Source organism: Paramormyrops kingsleyae, chromosome 8, assembly GCF_048594095.1.
Source record: "Paramormyrops kingsleyae isolate MSU_618 chromosome 8, PKINGS_0.4, whole genome shotgun sequence".
NCBI lineage: Eukaryota > Metazoa > Chordata > Actinopteri > Osteoglossiformes > Mormyridae > Paramormyrops > Paramormyrops kingsleyae.
Genome location: NC_132804.1, coordinates 10,225,707 through 10,243,160, shown reverse-complemented (window position 1 = coordinate 10,243,160; position 17,454 = coordinate 10,225,707). Strand labels below are relative to the sequence as shown.

At 46.8% G+C, this 17,454-nt stretch overlaps 1 protein-coding gene across 4 annotated transcripts in view; it reads left to right on the top strand.

The window, feature by feature from the left end:
* The window catches only part of pax7a (paired box 7a), a 55,815-nt gene that overhangs the window by 19,707 nt on the left and 18,654 nt on the right, over positions 1-17,454 (top strand). For all 4 annotated transcript variants that reach the window (XM_023837291.2, XM_023837290.2, XM_023837289.2 and 1 more), the window contains one exon: positions 7,143-7,342. In XM_023837291.2, coding sequence (XP_023693059.1) covers positions 7,143-7,342 — 200 coding nt within the window. The remainder of the gene's footprint in view (positions 1-7,142; positions 7,343-17,454) is intronic.

Here is a 17,454-nt window from a genome sequence, read left to right as displayed (position 1 = left end):
TTTCTGGATCTGGACTATACACCACGGCTAGAAGGAACCTTCAGTGTTTTTTTGTGCTGCACTCCTGCATGTTGCCCTTGTTATCTATTGAACTGCATCTTTGCCCATCTCTCATTTTGACTGTTTTGAGACGTGGATTAGCTGGGGTTTACAGTCAGGAAAATGAGCACTATCATCACCTCGTATGACATCAGCCAGGCATGGGAAGAACTCAGCTGCCACTGTTGATCGGTGCCTTCCAAGTAGTAGCTCATGAAAACTAGAGCGGCTAGTCGTTGGTACACAGGCTAAACCGCTGTGTCCCTGGGATCTATGCTAAGCAGATCTGCGCTGAGCAGATCTTTGGTGCCTGTGAAACCACTTGCATAAGCTTTTTGACAGAATCAGGGGGATGTCATCTTTGGTCGTCTGACAATACAACTCAAGTCACCCATAGGGTTCGGCCAAGCCCCACACAAACAGAAGACACCAGAAACTGCCTAGATCTCAGGAACAGCTCGCGAGCAGGAATCTCTGACCTGCACACCTGACAGTAAACACCTGTTGAATTCCCTTCCATCACGTCTCCGGATCTGTGAAAACACAGGCGCCCCTCACCTCCCCAACACACTCTGTTTTGCTGCAGTCCCCTTCCCAGAAGCCCTTGCATCCAAAGCGCCTGGCTGTCAGTGTCGTACACACACCTCCACGCTGCTATCCAGGCCTGACAGGCTTCCTTTCAGGGCCAAGGCCCCCTGTGGCGTCCAGGCTGAAGGCCTGAAAGAGCCAAGAGGCCCTCCGGCCAGCCGCGGGGGAGGGGGGGTGTGCCACACCTCCATGCGTATGACAGGCACTCACAAAAAGGCCAGCATCTCTCCGGTGCTTATCTCTCCTCTTTTTACCCTCTGTCCTCTTTCCTTTTTATCACCTTCAAGCATGAAGCAAATTATTTGTTGCGGGGGCCAAAGATTTTGAGGCTTGCCTTTCTTGTTTCGTTCCTTTTTCTCTCCCCTAACCTTTCTCTTCTCTTCCTGTCCTTCTGAAGGGCTGTGAATTGGTGGGGGGGGGGGGGTGACAGTGCATGTCAGGTTCTGCCCCAGGTGTGCAACCCACTCTGCCACCCGCCCAAGCTAGAGCGTACAAAGCTGTTTGTCACTATTGACATCATGATACCATTGTCTGTGTTTGATTGGTGTGTCTTTAAAGGTCACATGACGGTAGCGTTAGAGCTGCCGGCGTAGCGCCGCAGCCGTTATCTGGGCCCTCCGCAGACAGGAGCAACAGGAGCGGTGGAGGAGAAGCGGCTTATCTGCGCCTGGAGAACACGTTTGTTTGCAGAATTTCTCTGAAGCACCCAGTAGGGGGTGTATGGTGCTTCTGGGGCACCTCGGATACCGTGATCCCATCCATTCCCAGAACATGCAAATTGAGCCGTCCGTCAAAGCAGAGCTCTCTGCCCCCAACCTCGTGCCGATCCCAGAGATGGGGGGGGGGATGCCAAACAGAAAGAGGTGCTTATATCCAGCCCCAGAGCTAGAGAGATCGCAGTAAGACAGATGGATGTCAGAGATAGCGAATCAGATTGCAGGCATGCCGCCTTATTATGGGATGCTTGCATAATGAGTTTTTCTTCTTCTTTTTTTTCCCTTCCTTCTCGATGACTGACAAAAAAGGATAATCACAAGTTCACAACAACAGTAGCAACAAAGAGCGTACACAACGTTAGCAACGTTAGCGCGTAAGCCAGGGCAGGGGGGAGGACACGGCGCCGCCTGTCTAACAAGCTTTTCTGGAACGGTCCGTTAGGAGCTGAACCACTGCCGCTGAGGTTTGCTGGGAAGGCTGGTTGTGACACTTTGCTGAGATTTGGTTTAGAGATGCAGTGGAAGGCAGTGCTTAGGGTGGACACAGTGTTGTTGTAACTGCGAATTTGGCCACTGTATAACCACGTGGTTTCTAATTGGTTACAAATGAACATACATCCACACACACCTCCTTCTGTTGTATATGGGCATCATATCTGGGTGGGCCAGCCAGTTGACCTTGAGCCCCCAGTGGTCCTTCTTTCTTTTTTATTCTTACCCCGCCGCGTCCCTCCTTTTTTCCTCTTGCCCTCTTTCTTCTCCATCTTTCCATCTCCATCCTTGACACTGTCAATGATTGCCTTAAATGTCTCCCGCCTGCTGTTCCTGTTACCTGCTCTCATCTGGAATGTTTTTGGGCGGTCATGTTGGGGAGGGGTACTATATCCACGAAAATAGAAATATACTCGGCAGTGGTGGGCATTTCATATCCAGAAGCTATAAATCCAGACCAAGATTTTGTTTCTATCAACCAGCTGAGCATAAAGGTTGGTAGAAACTAAACCTTGGTCTGGATTTGTAGATTCTGAACCTGAAATGCCCAGCACTGATTATCAGACAGATGTGGAAACACTGACCACCATTACCACCAACACAGGCAATTCTAGACCTTATTTATGGGGGCTCCAGCCACGCTATTTTTTGTCTCAACCCCCCCTAAAAAATTATTTTTCTAAACCCAGTTAGCAATTTGTCCTGGAAAGGTAGGAACCTCACTGTCAAATCAAAATGACCTCTGACCCCTATGTCATGTACACTCCCACTACACCTCCATGTGTGTTTGTGCACACCTGGGGACTGTTTGGGCAGCAGAGAGGGGTCAGAGTCGCAGTCACACATGATACAGTCCTAAAATCACGACGGTCGGTCTGCTGCAGCAGTAACGCACTTTACCATTTATATGCATGTGACTAGCCACAGTGGCCTCTGTCTGGTGCACATTTCCAGTGGCTTTCTCGGGATAAACCACTCCACCGGGACAGGAGGGGGGAGGGCTGCTGGTAATTAACCGGATTATTCAATTAAGAAAGTCCGAAACGGGGCGATCTGCCGTGTCTGCTGAGAAAGGGTGCGTTTTGCCAGCCGTGGTCAGTGCCAGCATTTGTGTGTGTGTGTGTGTGTGTGTGTGTGTTCTGTGAAAAAGTCATTTGCAGACGGCACCCTCTCAAACGGAGCGTATCTGTAAGCCAAACACGCCTGAATTAGCATGGAGCCCGGAGGAGCACACATTACCTCAGGTCTGCGTGGCGGATACTAGGTAATTAGGCTCTAATTGTGTAATAAATACTGAGCCTTTTTTTTTTTTATCAGTATGTCGGGCACCTGAGAAGGGAATTACGTTTGTATCATTCAGCTGAGGCCTGCCAGGGTGTTTCTTGTTGTTGTAGGATGGAGCAAATTACTTTGGAACAGACGGGGTACCAAATTGTTAGCGTTAATTATTTCCAGTTTTATCACCTACATTCATGAATGGGCTGTAATTGTCTAGCTAAAGGAATGTAAAGGGATGTCTGTAACACGTGATTCTGAGGCTTGGTATCTCCTTATAACAATAAATGACAGACAATTAAAAGCCGTAGGTCATCCATCCATCCATCTTGCAGAACCGCTTGTCGACTACAGTTTTGGGGAGGTCTGATGCCTCTCTGAGGAAGCACAAACCCAGAGGCACCCTGAATCCATTGCAGATGTCATAGGTTAGGCACTTCAATATATATTACGTTCTTTTACCAACCTACTGAATCTGGCTGTTACCGATTGCTGTCTGGTTCAGAATGATTCTTGAGAATCTGCAGGCGGACGGGCCGTGCCGAGGTCTCTGAGTGCCGTTTCATGTCTGAGTCCACGGGCGCTATTAGCCGGATCACGAGGAAGCAGAGATTGAGTTGTGCTCATGCCTCATTCATTCATTCTCAGTGCTCCTTACCTATAACCCCGCCCTCATCACCACGACGGGTCTCCGGCCCCACGCAGGAGGTCGCCGCCAAATTGCCCAGTCGTGCCGTGCGCTGGCACTCCGCCGTGTCATTTCATAATGGTGATTTAGCGACAGGCCGTTTGGCTGCATCCCCCGAAAACTAATGACGGACGGTGGACTGTGCGTCTTCAAGGGCCCCCGGGCCAACGCTGGGACGATCTGTCTTCATTAGCGGGAATGGCGAAGGAATTGATTTAATGAATGTGGCCTCACGGCTGGCGTCCACGTGTAATTCCGTTGAGAATTGCTGAGCGTGAGCTCCTGGGGGGGGGGGGAGGCGACGGGGGCAAAGCGAAGACTTCTTGAGTGGTTTGCAATGATAGCCACTGCCTAATCCCATAATTCCTTGTTTAATTAAACTCTGCAGTTGGCTTGAAGGCTGGAGACGTATGGCGGGTCGCTGCTGGTTATTCTGAAACTGTGGTTAGTGCCTTTCGTCCAATCCCAAGTCACAGGCGGTCATGTGTGTAAACACTGGCAGCCACTCGTTACCACTCGGGTATAACTCACTCCCAAGCAGACACTCATGGATGGAGCCACTCATGTATGAGGCCTTGTTAACGTGCAGGGACTCATGCATCATAAAACCAGCTGTGTGTTTGGCCTATCACTGTCCGTTACACCTCATCTAGGCCTAAGCCTAGCTGCAGGATACCCAGGGCAGCATCCTAAGGCCAGCTGCAGGACACCCAGGGCAGCGTCCTAAGGCCAGCTGCAGGACACCCAGAGCAGCGTCCTAAGGCCAGCTGCAGGACACCCAGGGCAGCGTCCTAAGGCCAGCTGCAGGACACCCAGGGCAGCATCCTAAGGCCAGCTGCAGGACACCCAGGGCAGCGTCCTAAGGCCAGCTGCTTCACCTTGCTTCACAGCTCTGTCTTTCACTAGATGAGTTCACATGAAGCATCTTTCTCTAAGGTCCAACTGAAAGGTCAAAGTTGGGACCAGAAGCAGCCTCCTGGCTTTTCCCTGTGTTGGCGCTGTCGTGTACTGGGAGTGCAGTATGACCTGTCCTGCTGTATAATCTGTTGACATACAGTACAAGCTCCTATATCAGACTGATATCTCAGTTTCTTTATGGAGAATTCCATCCAAAATACATAAAAACAGAGTCTCCCTGCAAATGACCTTCCCTTTATCAGAATATTATAAGGTTTCACATGAATCCTCGGTGCTATGAGAGTATAATGAAAAACTGATTAAGATACATTGCTATCTGCAGACAGGAGACAAAGCCCAAAACACTGTTTTAATGAACTGATGTGTAATAACAATAATTTGCTTTCTATTTATGGTTTTTAGCATAAACAAGATGTACAGAACTTCTACGTGTAGTGAGCCACTTACGTGTGCCTTGCCTCCTCCTCACTGTCTTTGAGTGGTGGGCCTCCTGCTTTCTCTCTTTGGTGTGCTGGACCTCCTCCTCCTCCTCACAGTTTTTGAATGGTGGGTTCTCCTCCCTCTCCATAACTCTGCTGCTCTGTTTTAGCCCATCTGTCCATGTCATGGATGCAGCTTTAATCAGCCCACCAATGCTTCACACGTATGACAGTGATGGCTCCCTTTTTCGCCTCAGTTTCAGTGCCAGTGGCCGATGATCAGGTATATGAGCTCACAAATGCACTGCTATTATGGTATTTGACAGTTGGGTTCATTATAAAAAGATCCATCATGGTACTTTATCTTTTGTTCTCATCAGTACCAGGTTCTTTCTTCATAATTCCAATTTTGTGCCATGATGCAAACACATTTTCCTTCCGGTTAAAAGCGAGCACTCGTGTATGTACAAAAATAGGACAATGTTATCAGCTGCTGAATGTAGCCAATGACGAGCTGACACCTAATTAGCTGTGGCAGTCTTAACCGCGTGCTGCAGACGTGGACGCTGAGATGCGGTGGAACTGGCTCAATATTGTTTTGTGAATATTTACATGTTGCCCCTGTTGTTTCTGCACCCCGGGGGCTGTGGCAAGAGAATAGCAGGACACGGATCTGCAAGGTGGTCTGAGTAGATTAAGTCGAGCCCCCTAACCCACCCCCCCCCACCCCCCCACAGCCACATTTTGAAGCTCTGGGGGAGCCGTGGCTACGTTCCGATACGGGATTGTCTTCTCAGCGGGCCTCTCATACATAAATAACCACAGATTAAAATAATATTTGCTCTCAAGTACTTGCCAGCAGTTGAAGACACAAGAGTAAACAGGCTCCTGAAATCCCTGTATAGTTCCTCCCCTCTCTTTCATTTTTTGTCGGTGTCTCCATGGAAACCGTGGAGGACCCAGATATTGTTTCTGTGGACTTATTTGTTAATCCGTTTGACCCTTTGAACTTTTTTTTTTTTTTTCGTCGCTCTTACCCTGGTCTGGTGCCATTTGGTTAGCATCCCCCGTAGCCAGAGCCACCGGTAACACGAGTTTGATGGCAGGATTAGCTTGGCAGCGGGTTTGAAGAACAAGGGGCTGTGTTCGGGATGCGAGGAGCTCGCTTGCTGACAGCCGGCGGATGTGAGCTGGCATTGCGCTGCTGCCGGGGGCTACGAATCTGGGTGGTTATGCTACATCCCATTGTCTCTGCCCCCTCTGACCCAGCATTCCCACTGGCCGGTCTGGTGTCACTGGTGATTAGCTCAGCAATCCTAGTGGTTGACACTTTCCCCTGTGACTGATAAAACATACTCGGTGGCTGTCACTCTGTCCCTTATGACTGACATTCAATCCCCATCTCCCTGACTCCCACCTTGTCCCTACTGACTCTGTCTGTCCTCAGTGAGTGACACTCCGTCCCTGTCCCCTTGACTCCCACCTTGTCCCTACTGACCCTGTCTGTCCTCAGTGAGTGACACTCCGTCCCTGTCCCCTTGACTCCCACCTTGTCCCTACTGACCCTGTCTGTCCTCAGTGAGTGACACTCCGTCCCTGTCCCCTTGACTCCCACCTTGTCCCTACTGACTCTGTCTGTCCTCAGTGAGTGACACTCCGTCCCTGTCCCCTTGACTCCCACCTTGTCCCTACTGACCCTGTCTGTCCTCAGTGAGTGACACTCCGTCCCTGTCCCCTTGACTCCCACCTTGTCCCTACTGACCCTGTCTGTCCTCAGTGAGTGACACTCCGTCCCTGTCCCCTTGACTCCCACCTTGTCCCTACTGACCCTGTCTGTCCTCAGTGAGTGACACTCCGTCCCTGTCCCCTTGACTCCCACCTTGTCCCTACTGACCCTGTCTGTCCTCAGTGAGTGACACTCCGTCCCTGTCCCCTTGACTCCCACCTTGTCCCTACTGACTACCGCTCTGTCCCAGGTGAAGAATGCTCTTCATTTCCCTGGTCTAGGCAGCCGCTCGGACGAGGGCTCCGAGGTGGAGTCCGAGCCCGACCTGCCCCTGAAGAGGAAGCAGCGCCGGAGCCGCACCACCTTCACAGCGGAGCAGCTGGAGGAGCTGGAGAAGGCCTTCGAGCGCACGCACTACCCCGACATCTACACCCGCGAGGAGCTGGCCCAGCGGACCAAGCTGACGGAGGCCCGCGTGCAGGTACCACGAACCAGCATATCTGGGGGTAACCTCCCCCTTCCCTGGTCCATTTCATGCCTTCTTCATACCAGGAGTTAAGGTTAGAGGTCACCTTCAACCGAACCACCGTGATGTGGCGTTCTGTCATTCGCTAAATGTTGTTTTGTGTGCTGGCTTGGTCAAGAAGAACCATATTGAGTTACGTTTCAAAAGGTGCCGTTTTTAAAGTTTCCATTTCAGAAGACCAGTTCATAAATATTACAAATAATACAGCATTATGTACCCAAGTCCAATTGTCTATTGCCATGATTCCTGCAATTTCTCCTTTGGGGCCTGTAGTCAACAACCTGAAATGAAGAGTTGTTCTGATTTTTCTGATTTTCTGATTTCTGATTTTTCTGATGGATTTCTCATTTAAAAAAAAATACAGTCTCGTCCATTTTTGTTCAGGGTCAGTATGAACACACACAGTCACTTAAGCATCATACAGGAAATACACACTGGTCTCTTTGAGACACTAGTTACCAAACAGGAGGAACACGCAGCCTGGTGACAGGGGAGGTACTGTATGAAAGCTAAGTTTGCAATATTTCTCCAGCGGATTCTATGCCTGTCTCTGTGATTTCACAGGTAATACACTGCTTAGTTAATTAGGTTATGTCAATTAGAACAATCACTCATTATTTTTTTTCTTGCCTGCTTTGAAGTTCTCACTGTGAATTTGTGGCTCTCCAAAGCTATGAGAGTAAGTCCTCATTAATTATCCACTGCCAAAGATCATTTAGTCAGATGGGCTGTGTTTGACGGCTGCACCGAGGAGCTACATAGCGCCAGGTCTCGCGGGCTGGCTGATTTTCACCATGCAAGCTCCGGCGTCAGCCCTTTGTTCTTCTAATTTGTGTCTTCGGTCAAAATGTGTCTTTGGCATTGGGGTTCTAACTGGGGTTGGAGGGTCCGGACCAGATGTGTGGCAGAACAGATGAGGCTAAGGGTACTGAGTGGTTTGTTCAGGTTCCTTATATTACCATAATTTGTAAGAACCTGGGAATCTCACATTTTCTGCATGGTATCACGGGCATAGAAGATCTCCTTTTTCGAAGCTTTGCCCGCTATGATAACATACTTTATCTGCCTTTACTGTTCACTGCTAACAAACTTACAGGGAAAATTTTTATTTTTCTACATTTCCTTTAATGTTAACTATTGTCATTTTTAATGGTCACTATATCCATCCCTTTTGACGTTTACGGTCCTTTACTGAACTTTTCATTGGCCTCAATATTCCTTTATGTTTGGCATTTAAAGTCTCTGGGGGTCTGGTGTTTCCGGTTTATAAAAGTGGGGTGTCCCCGCCATCCTGACCAGGATAAGCAGTTAGAAGATGGATGGATGGATGGATAGTCACATAGATGGATGAATAGAGGACAGGGTGCATACCAGAGGCTGTAGATTTTCCGTGGAGAACCTGCCCCCCGCCCCCCCAGCCTGCAGCAGTTGTTTGGAGCAGTCATGTGAGCCAGAGTCCTGAGAGCTGCATTTCACGTGCCAGGGTCCTCACTTTGGGGGCATAAAACGTGTCTCAGATCCCTCTTCTCCTTGGCTCTTGTGGCCCACGAGCCGCCAGAACATTGAATTCGCCCTTTGTTCATTCGTTCCCTTTCAGCAATCAAGGACCTCGCTCTCCTTGGATGGGAAGCCCCACAGCGGTCAGTGTGCACCAACTGTGATATAATGTGACAGATAACCTATGCAGCCAGTTCAGCATAATTCGCTTGAGATGCTGTTGAGCTGCTTTGTCTGGTTCTCAGTTATAAAGGCTTGGCCTCCCGCGTTCAAAGCAGCCGGCCGAAGTAAAACAGCTGACCTGGGACCAGCATTATGTCTTGTAATTTCCCCTCGTTATTTTCTCATGAGCGCCATTTGCTCCCCTTTCTGTGTTACGTAAAACTTTTACTCGAGCTCTAGGGAAACTACATTCATTTTAAGATGCTCATTAGCTGTTCCAGGCCCAGAAAAGCAAATATCCTCTCCTGTTAATTCTTTATTCAAGCTGTGGTCTGCGGGACACTTTGGGCAGCTATCCCACCGTGCAGCTTCATGTAATGCTGAAAACAAAAAAAAAAAAAAGAAAAGAGTTATAGCAACAGCTGTTGTGGTGCGGATGGGGGGGGGGGGTGGATTCCTGATGGATTTCTCATTTAAACCTTTGGCTGGGATTTCCCCTTCCCTCCGCTTTCAAGCTTGCCGGCCCTTGTAAACTGCTCTGTGTAACACAGAGGATCTCTCCTCTCCTGGGATCAACACCCCCACCCGCAAATTGCCTCCCCGCTTCACCAACCACATTAATCAATCAGGAGCCGCTCTCCCCTTACCGGCGTCCCTTCTACTCCACCCCCCAGCCCTTGCACCCCTGACCCGTGGCTGTATCTCCCTCCATACCAAGCCAGAAGCCGACATAACAGCTTCAACATATGTCTTTGTCTGTCTCGGGACCATCGGGAAGGAAGACAGATGTCAATAGATCCTGCCTCCCTCACATCCCAAGTCCATACTGAAAGATTTATTTTAAGGGTGATTTTCCTAAAATATATTGTATTTTAAAATGTTTCAGCCGTACTGGCGGAACGATTTGGGAAAAGAACAGGGGAAGGCTTCGGGATTTTAAATTTATTAGGATGCAGATTGTCCCGAGGAAAGGTTTTCTCTCCTGAGGTCAAATAAATTGCTCAAGAAACTATGGGCAGTGTTTGTTTTTGCTTTTTTTTCCATAGCACTTTGTGACAGAAAGTAGATGTCTGTTAGTATCTCAGTCACCTGTGCAGCCCAGACAGTAAGAATTGGTCTGGCTTTGAAAGGAGTCATCAGCATTTTACATGCAAGACTGGATTCTTTGGCAGAAGCAAAAGGGACAGTCATAAGGGACAGAGTGACAGCCACCGAGTATGTTTTATCTTGGTCTGTTGCGAACCATGTGACTTCAGCACATGAATTTGAGTCCCCTTTGACGTCAGCATTTGATCTCTTGCATGTGTCAAAATGTTTTTATGACTTCCTACATTTTGGCAAATTGTGCAATTTAGAAAACAAGGCCAGTGTCTAAAGAGACCGTATTGAACAATCTTCCCACAGGATATGAGGCTTGGAGGCTGAAGCGGGTGATTTTACTAACACCCTTGGGATGTGAAGGGCGGGTCGACTCAAGCAACATACAAAACAACCATTTTGCTCTCCGACATAAACGAACAAAACTGTGAACTTGCAACAGCTGGATTGCTTGTGGACACTTCCTAAGGCACAAACAGCAAACTTGCTATTGATAGATAAACAGATGATACACTTTATTCATGCCAGTGGGAAATTCACTTGTGTACAGCAGCAAAGGAACGTAAAGTGCAATTTGTCTTAAAAACACAAGACATACTCCATGTTACAATAAGTATGTGCAAAATCAATAAATCTATAAATAGGTAAGAAAGTATAAATTACAAGGGGGGTACATGTTGATATTCGTTGTCATACATAAATACTCAGTATGTCATTCTCTGTTTTATAATCGTTATACTGCCACACAGTAAGTTTCAGGTGAGTAGAGGAGCTTGTCCACAATCTTGTCTCTTTATCTTAACTTCCACACCCTTCCTGGCTCACAACCATGTTCGTAGCTTCATTCATAACATGTCATGTGAATATCTGAGATATTTGAGTCATAGATAAAATTTGTTAATGGGATTCTCCTCGTAATCCAATTTCTGTAAGGCTTTGAAAGCCTGCAAAGGTCGACCGAAACTCAATTTAGTTGAAAATAAGGTCTCTATGATAAAATGGCTCCAGTTAACCAAAGAAAATACTTGCCATTGGTCCTCAGTTTCAGCAGAGCCAATGCTATGGGGCTTAGTGTTCATTCGCTCCTTTCCTTATTCCCGGGCGTGTCACATGCGTGTGTCCGTGTCAAGGGTGACTGTCAGCTGAAACACGGCGGCAGATTTGTGACGTGCAGATCAGCTGGACTATTCGAAAGTCCTTTAAAATGAAAGTGGGTCACTCCGCCTCATCTTCAGCACTAAGCAGTGATGAAGCCGCGTGGCATTTGTGACACTCTGTACTGAGGGAGAGGTGAGGTTATTCCTGCTGGTGCTTTTGGGGACATTTCTATACTGGTTTGTGCATGGGCCATAGGTGTTGGCATGGAGGACAGTCCTCCTCCATACCCGCTCAGACCATGGAGACGAGCTGGGTTTGGCTGACGTGGGGATTTTTAGGAGTATTCATAGGAAGACATCACCAAGAGTGTCAGACTATGGCTCTAGTTCGTCAGTTAGCCTGGGCCACACTCCAATAAACCATGGTCACGCATTATTTGTATCTGATTCAATCCAAGTAGCACTTAGTTGTCCTAGTTTCAGTAACGTTGACGCGGTCTGGGCACATGTTGCGGTTGCGGCGGCTCCGTAGAAGCCGTACATGTGCTTGTATTGGCTGGGTCTTGCAGTCCCGAGCTTCCGAAAGCCAAAAGCAGATTGCTGATCGTTCATTTGGCTGCTGTGTAAAGACACACCACACACAAGGGCGAAGAAAGGAATGAGTTTAAGTAGGGAAGAGCGGTGGGGGGAGGGGGGCAGTAAATCAGCTCACCCAGATGAAGTGAATTATGTCCTGCTGTCCTCCTGTAAGCTGAAGTTTTAAGAGGCAGAAACCTAACCTTGACGGAAGAGCCGCCATCCTCTGCGAGTCTGTCCCATAGATCCCCATTCATTACCAATAAACATCTTGTATGCGGCTATTATATTTAGCAGAATCTAATAACATCCAAGCATTGCTCTTAATGAGGCATAAAAATCAATTTGGCAAGAAGCCTTTCTCTGTCGGACTGGAGCACCCAGTGTTTGAGTGCAGGAGGTCTGCGTAGGCGCCTGCCGCTTTAACAAAGCTTATAGATCAATGCTAACAAAGCTAACAATGCTTACAGTGCTAATGGTGCACACACCCATCATGGCCTTGCATCTCTTAGCTCAATGCTAACAAAGCTAACGATGCTTACAGTGCTAATGGTGCACACTCCCATCATGGCCTTGCATCTCTTAGCTCAATGCTAACAAAGCTAACAATGCTTATAGTGCTAATGGTGCACACACCCATCATGGCCTTGCATCTCTTAGCTCAATGCTAACAAAGCTAACAATGCTTATAGTGCTAATGGTGCACACACCCATCATGGCCTTGCATCTCTTAGCTCAATGCTAACAATGTCAATGCTCACAGCCAAAGCATGATCAGCATGTAGTTCCTCGGAGGTAGTTCCTGAATGTTTTTTAGTTCCTACGCTGGAGTAGATACTTTTTGCTTGACCAACAACTGCTGGCTCGGGCTTATAGGAACAGGCTTTGCTGATTGGTCAACTACAAGTACAGGCGCTAACTCGAAAGTTACACGGAGAAAAATGATTGAAGTAGTGGAGCAGAAAATGAGCAGATGGAATTATTTTTGCATTTCAGTTACATTAAATGCAGTAATGAATACCTTTTTTTCTTTACTCTCCATATTCCTGCATCTGAAAATTCGATCGATAACTGATTGTCTGATGTTGCTGCTGCCGGCAGTGAAATTCAGTAGCGCTCGTTAGCGGTAAAATGTTATACGGTTTTTTACTCTGTGGAAAATGAAAGATCAAGAAAGCTTCCAGTTTTTTTGTGACAGTGGGCAGGAGAACATGAATCTGAAGCTGGGGCAATGGTTTACCAGTGTGTCAAGAAGGCACATAAAGGAACCAACGGGATTTATGTAGATTGGGGAGGCAACATGGCTGTGGATCGTATGTGCAGATGTTTAAACAGTCGGCCTCTTTGTTGGGATTCAGATGGACATGTTTAAGTTTGCCTGTTTCTCCCAATAGTTATCACACTAATCCCAACCTCCGCACCCACATTCCCGCTCCAGGCTACTTAATTAGCATAGCGGTGGGCAGGCTATGGAGGGGCGAGTAGATAGAAGGAGACCATCAGTTCTGGCTTTTGTCGAGTCTCTGTCGCTCCCATTCTTCCCCTTCCGGTTACTGATATTCATTTTGACTACCTGGGCCACACACATTATGATGAAGTGTTAAACGAGTGCAACTAAATGAGTGCAACTAAAGCTCCGTCTTGTGAAGTAAATGTATTTTGTTAAACACAGTCATGCATCTTAAACACAGTCATGCATCTTGTGACCTGAAATCTAACCTCGAAAAACAGTCTTACAATACATTACTTTAATTTGGAATGTATGACATAAAATTTGCCTACAATATTCCTTACATGTGAGCTGATTTTTTTTTTTTGATAGTTTGTTATTCATATTCCCAAAAGGGTAATTCACGTAGAGGGGCTGAAGTTCTACGGAGTCATGTAAACAAAGACAACTTTTTTTTTTTTTTTTACAGTAGTATTGTATTCAACTCCATTTCTTAAACCATGATTGCTAATGAGGAAATCAGACCTCACATTTATCATGCGCCGTTAGCGCATGTGATGGGGAGAATCGGAAACATCCTGTGTTAAAGGAAGAATTTCATAGATGCTTGTGTGTGTCATAGATGCCATGAACCTGTTTATCTTCAGCAGCTGCATGTTGTAAATGTGGCCCTCCAGACATCTCCCAAACTGCTCTTCGTTGGGGATGCTTGCTGTCCCATGTATGGCTTGGACGCCTGGTCTGCCAATACCTATCGCTTCCAAGTCCTGGGATGGTATCACCAACTGGTGCTAGATGGCTGTTGATGGGCTCTTTTGCCTGACGTTGTTCTCTCCTGCTCTCGCTGACCTGTGAAATCCAACCGTGTTATCTCAATGTTCGTAAATTTGCTGTTTCACAACCCTACTGCAAATGGTCAACGAGACCATTTCCCAAGTATATGTCCCTCTAGCTACCACTAGTATAACTATGGTTTCTGGGGAAAAATACTCACCCAAAGATATTCTGAAAAAAAAATCACGATGGACCCTTTCAAAGAATTGTGTTTTTTTTTGTTTGTTTGTCCTTTAGAAGAAGACAAGCTGACCTTTGTGTGTGTGTGTCTCAACCACCAGTTCACAATGGACTTAATGCATTCCAGTGCACAGGAACCCCCCCCCCCCCCCCGCCCCCCCAAGCCGCTTACCTCCACTCTGGCCCCGTCGTGTGTTTCATTTCACATCGGCTCCTTCCCATTATCTGCTTATTCCACCTCGTTTATTCCCGCTTTGCTCGCTCACCTGCTCCAGCCTCTCTCCATTTCCCCGGATTTAACGCAGACCATCTGCGCAGTTGGACACATGTGGTCGATTCATTCTGGCTAGGAAAGAATGTGCTGATCCCGTGATCCACGGACATGGGTAAAATCCGCATCTATTCTTGTTGTCTTCTCGAGTCATAACAGTAAGGTATAGATCATTAAACGCTACACATGCCTTTGATGTATAAATATTTCATCCTAAAATACAGTAAAAGTTCTCATATCCTGTAACACCAAGCCAAGGAATTGCTGGAAAGCTGGGTAGAATTTCCTGGTATAGTACAATATTACTCTTGAAAACACTGAATTATAGCACATCTCTTATACTTCAATCCTTTTATACATGCGCATTAATGATAATTGTACTCTTATTTTAATATTTTGCAATGTCGGAGATCGCAAGGTAAACAATAGCGGAACAGGTACGAAGATTGCTGAAGTACGCTGCTCCATAGGCAAGAACTGACATGTATTGTACAGTTCTTCGTTATTTTTAGTTACTTTAGTGTACATTTCTAATAGGATATTACGATGAATTTTAAATTTTCGTACAACTTTTTAAAAATTTTGCTCGATACTTGAATGCAAGATATGATCATTTTTACCATAGATGGAAAAAACTTATTTTTGGTCCAACTCAAGTTTGTTTGGCTGGTTAAACGCTGCTCTGCAAACCAAAACGTGACATGGGGAACTACAACCACCTGCAAAGCCTTTTACTCTGGTAACAAGAATGGCGATGTTATGTTACATGGTGAAACAGGTCAAGACTGTGAGCGACTTTGTTCATTTTGCTCAGCAAGGACATTCCTGCATTAGAGTGGGTTTAGAGAGAAGCAACTCCTTGAAGGGTGGCCGAGCAAGGACAGATTAGAAACACTAAATCTCTTTACTCCTGAGCAAAGACTGAGCGGAGGCATGATCCATGTGTACAAAATCTTGAGGGGAATAGACAAGGTCAATGCAAAGGACTTCCTAACTGCTAGCAGTGACTCAAGAACTTTGGGCCACAAGTGGGAACTAGCCAGATAGCAAATTTAGCTCACAACAAAATAACATATCTCTTTACTCACATGGAAGCAGAAGTCAGGCATCAGCTTCCAAGTAATGTAGAGAAGCGGTATGTTCTTCTGCATTCAGTGAGATTGTAACCAGCTAATTGTGGCCACATTTTTAGAGTTGGGTTCCAAACAAGTTGAGTTGAATGGTGTCTTGCTTGCATTTTTACCCATGATCTCAGAAGATTCTGAGAAAATCTTCTAGATCTGGATTTTCAGAAGATGCAGTAATAGATGCAGGAGTAACACTAAAACTAGCAAGGGTGTTCTTTTCCCTCTTTTGCTCCATTTCATTTCCATGGTGTTATGTTGATACAAGGACTTGACGTTAGCCAGTCTCAACTCACTTGGTTCACCAGTTGAGTTGTCCCACGTATTTCTGCTGCGACCTTACCTCAGTTGGGTTCATTCTTTTACACATATGTTTCTGATGTAGAGAATTGATGTGGCTGATGTATTGGCCTGATGTAGAGCGCTTCTTCTGAAATTCTAGTATCAGTATTTAGGAAAGCTTAGAGGTAACCTGAGGGTGGCTAGGGCCAGTAGCATCATGCTTCTCCCTCATGCTGGGCTCCTGTTTCCTCTGAGCTAACAAAGAGGAATGAGCTCAATGCTTCCTTTGAGAGGGTGTAGGTCTGTCAGACTGATGGGACAGTTGTGATCTGCTTTTTCATTGACAAATTGGTTTCATTGATTTTTTTTTGTTTGCACCCCACCTGGCTGCCTGTTGTTATATCTTAAACACCACCTGATTTGTTGGTGCTGACTGATCTGGGATCAGGTCATGTTGAGCTACAAGGCCAATGGCCAGTTGAGGATAGGAAGTATACTTTTGATTTGAGTGTCTGTATTTTTTTGAAGGCTTAATCCGTGGCTGAACCTCACTATGCATTCTTGGCCGAACTTGTGTTCATGTACCCATTTTATGTCATCTTCCATTGCCGAAGACCACTTCCAATAATAAAAACACAAGTACAAGAGGACCGTTAAAAATCCCTGGACGATGGTCTTGCTCTACCCCAAATATCAAGGATACATCGGTTGTATCCTCCCCAGATGGCAAGAACAATCCCATGATTCACTGCGCCCCAAGTTCGTTCTTGGAAGGCAAGTTCGCAAGACCAGTCTTACCAAGACCACAAGTACGGTCTTTGTGTTCTTGGTATTGAGATTCACACCATAATTCCTGTGAACCCAATGTGTGCAGTTGATAAAACTTTATTTATTGATATCTCTAGCATCTACTCAGCAGACTAAAATGACTGAATGTCATAGTACTTAATACCTTGTTGAGATGTGGGTTGGGTGTTTGATACAAGACGAAGGCATGGTTTGTCTTGTAGGCCTGTGTGTGTGTGCATGTGTGTGTATGAGCGTGTGGCCTATCTCTTCCTTTCCTATCACTTGATCAAACCTGCATCTTAGCCTGCTGTTCGTAGAAAGCCTTTTTTTAAAATAGACACCCCCCCCCCTCCCCGTGCATAGTGTTTAGCGCAGTGCATTGAGGAGACCATTGTCCGCCCCTCAGCCCCCCTCACCGACACCCCACCATTGAAAGTCACAATGGGCCAACCGTTTGAAACTCAGCAGAAGATGAAGTGTGTTCATAGTGTATTAAGCCGTGATGAATTGGTACATTGGGCCGCAGATCGGTGTGGGTCAGCCCCCACACGCAAAGGCGGCAGGGGCCTTGTCCCCAGGGCCGTGGGCTTCTCCCCAGGCTGCCTGGCCGCCCCCGTTCCTGGGGGCCTCATTACCATCACACTCCTGCTAAAACACCTCATGACTCATGGTGGAGGGGTGGCGTTTTTAAAAAGTCTGTCTGTCTG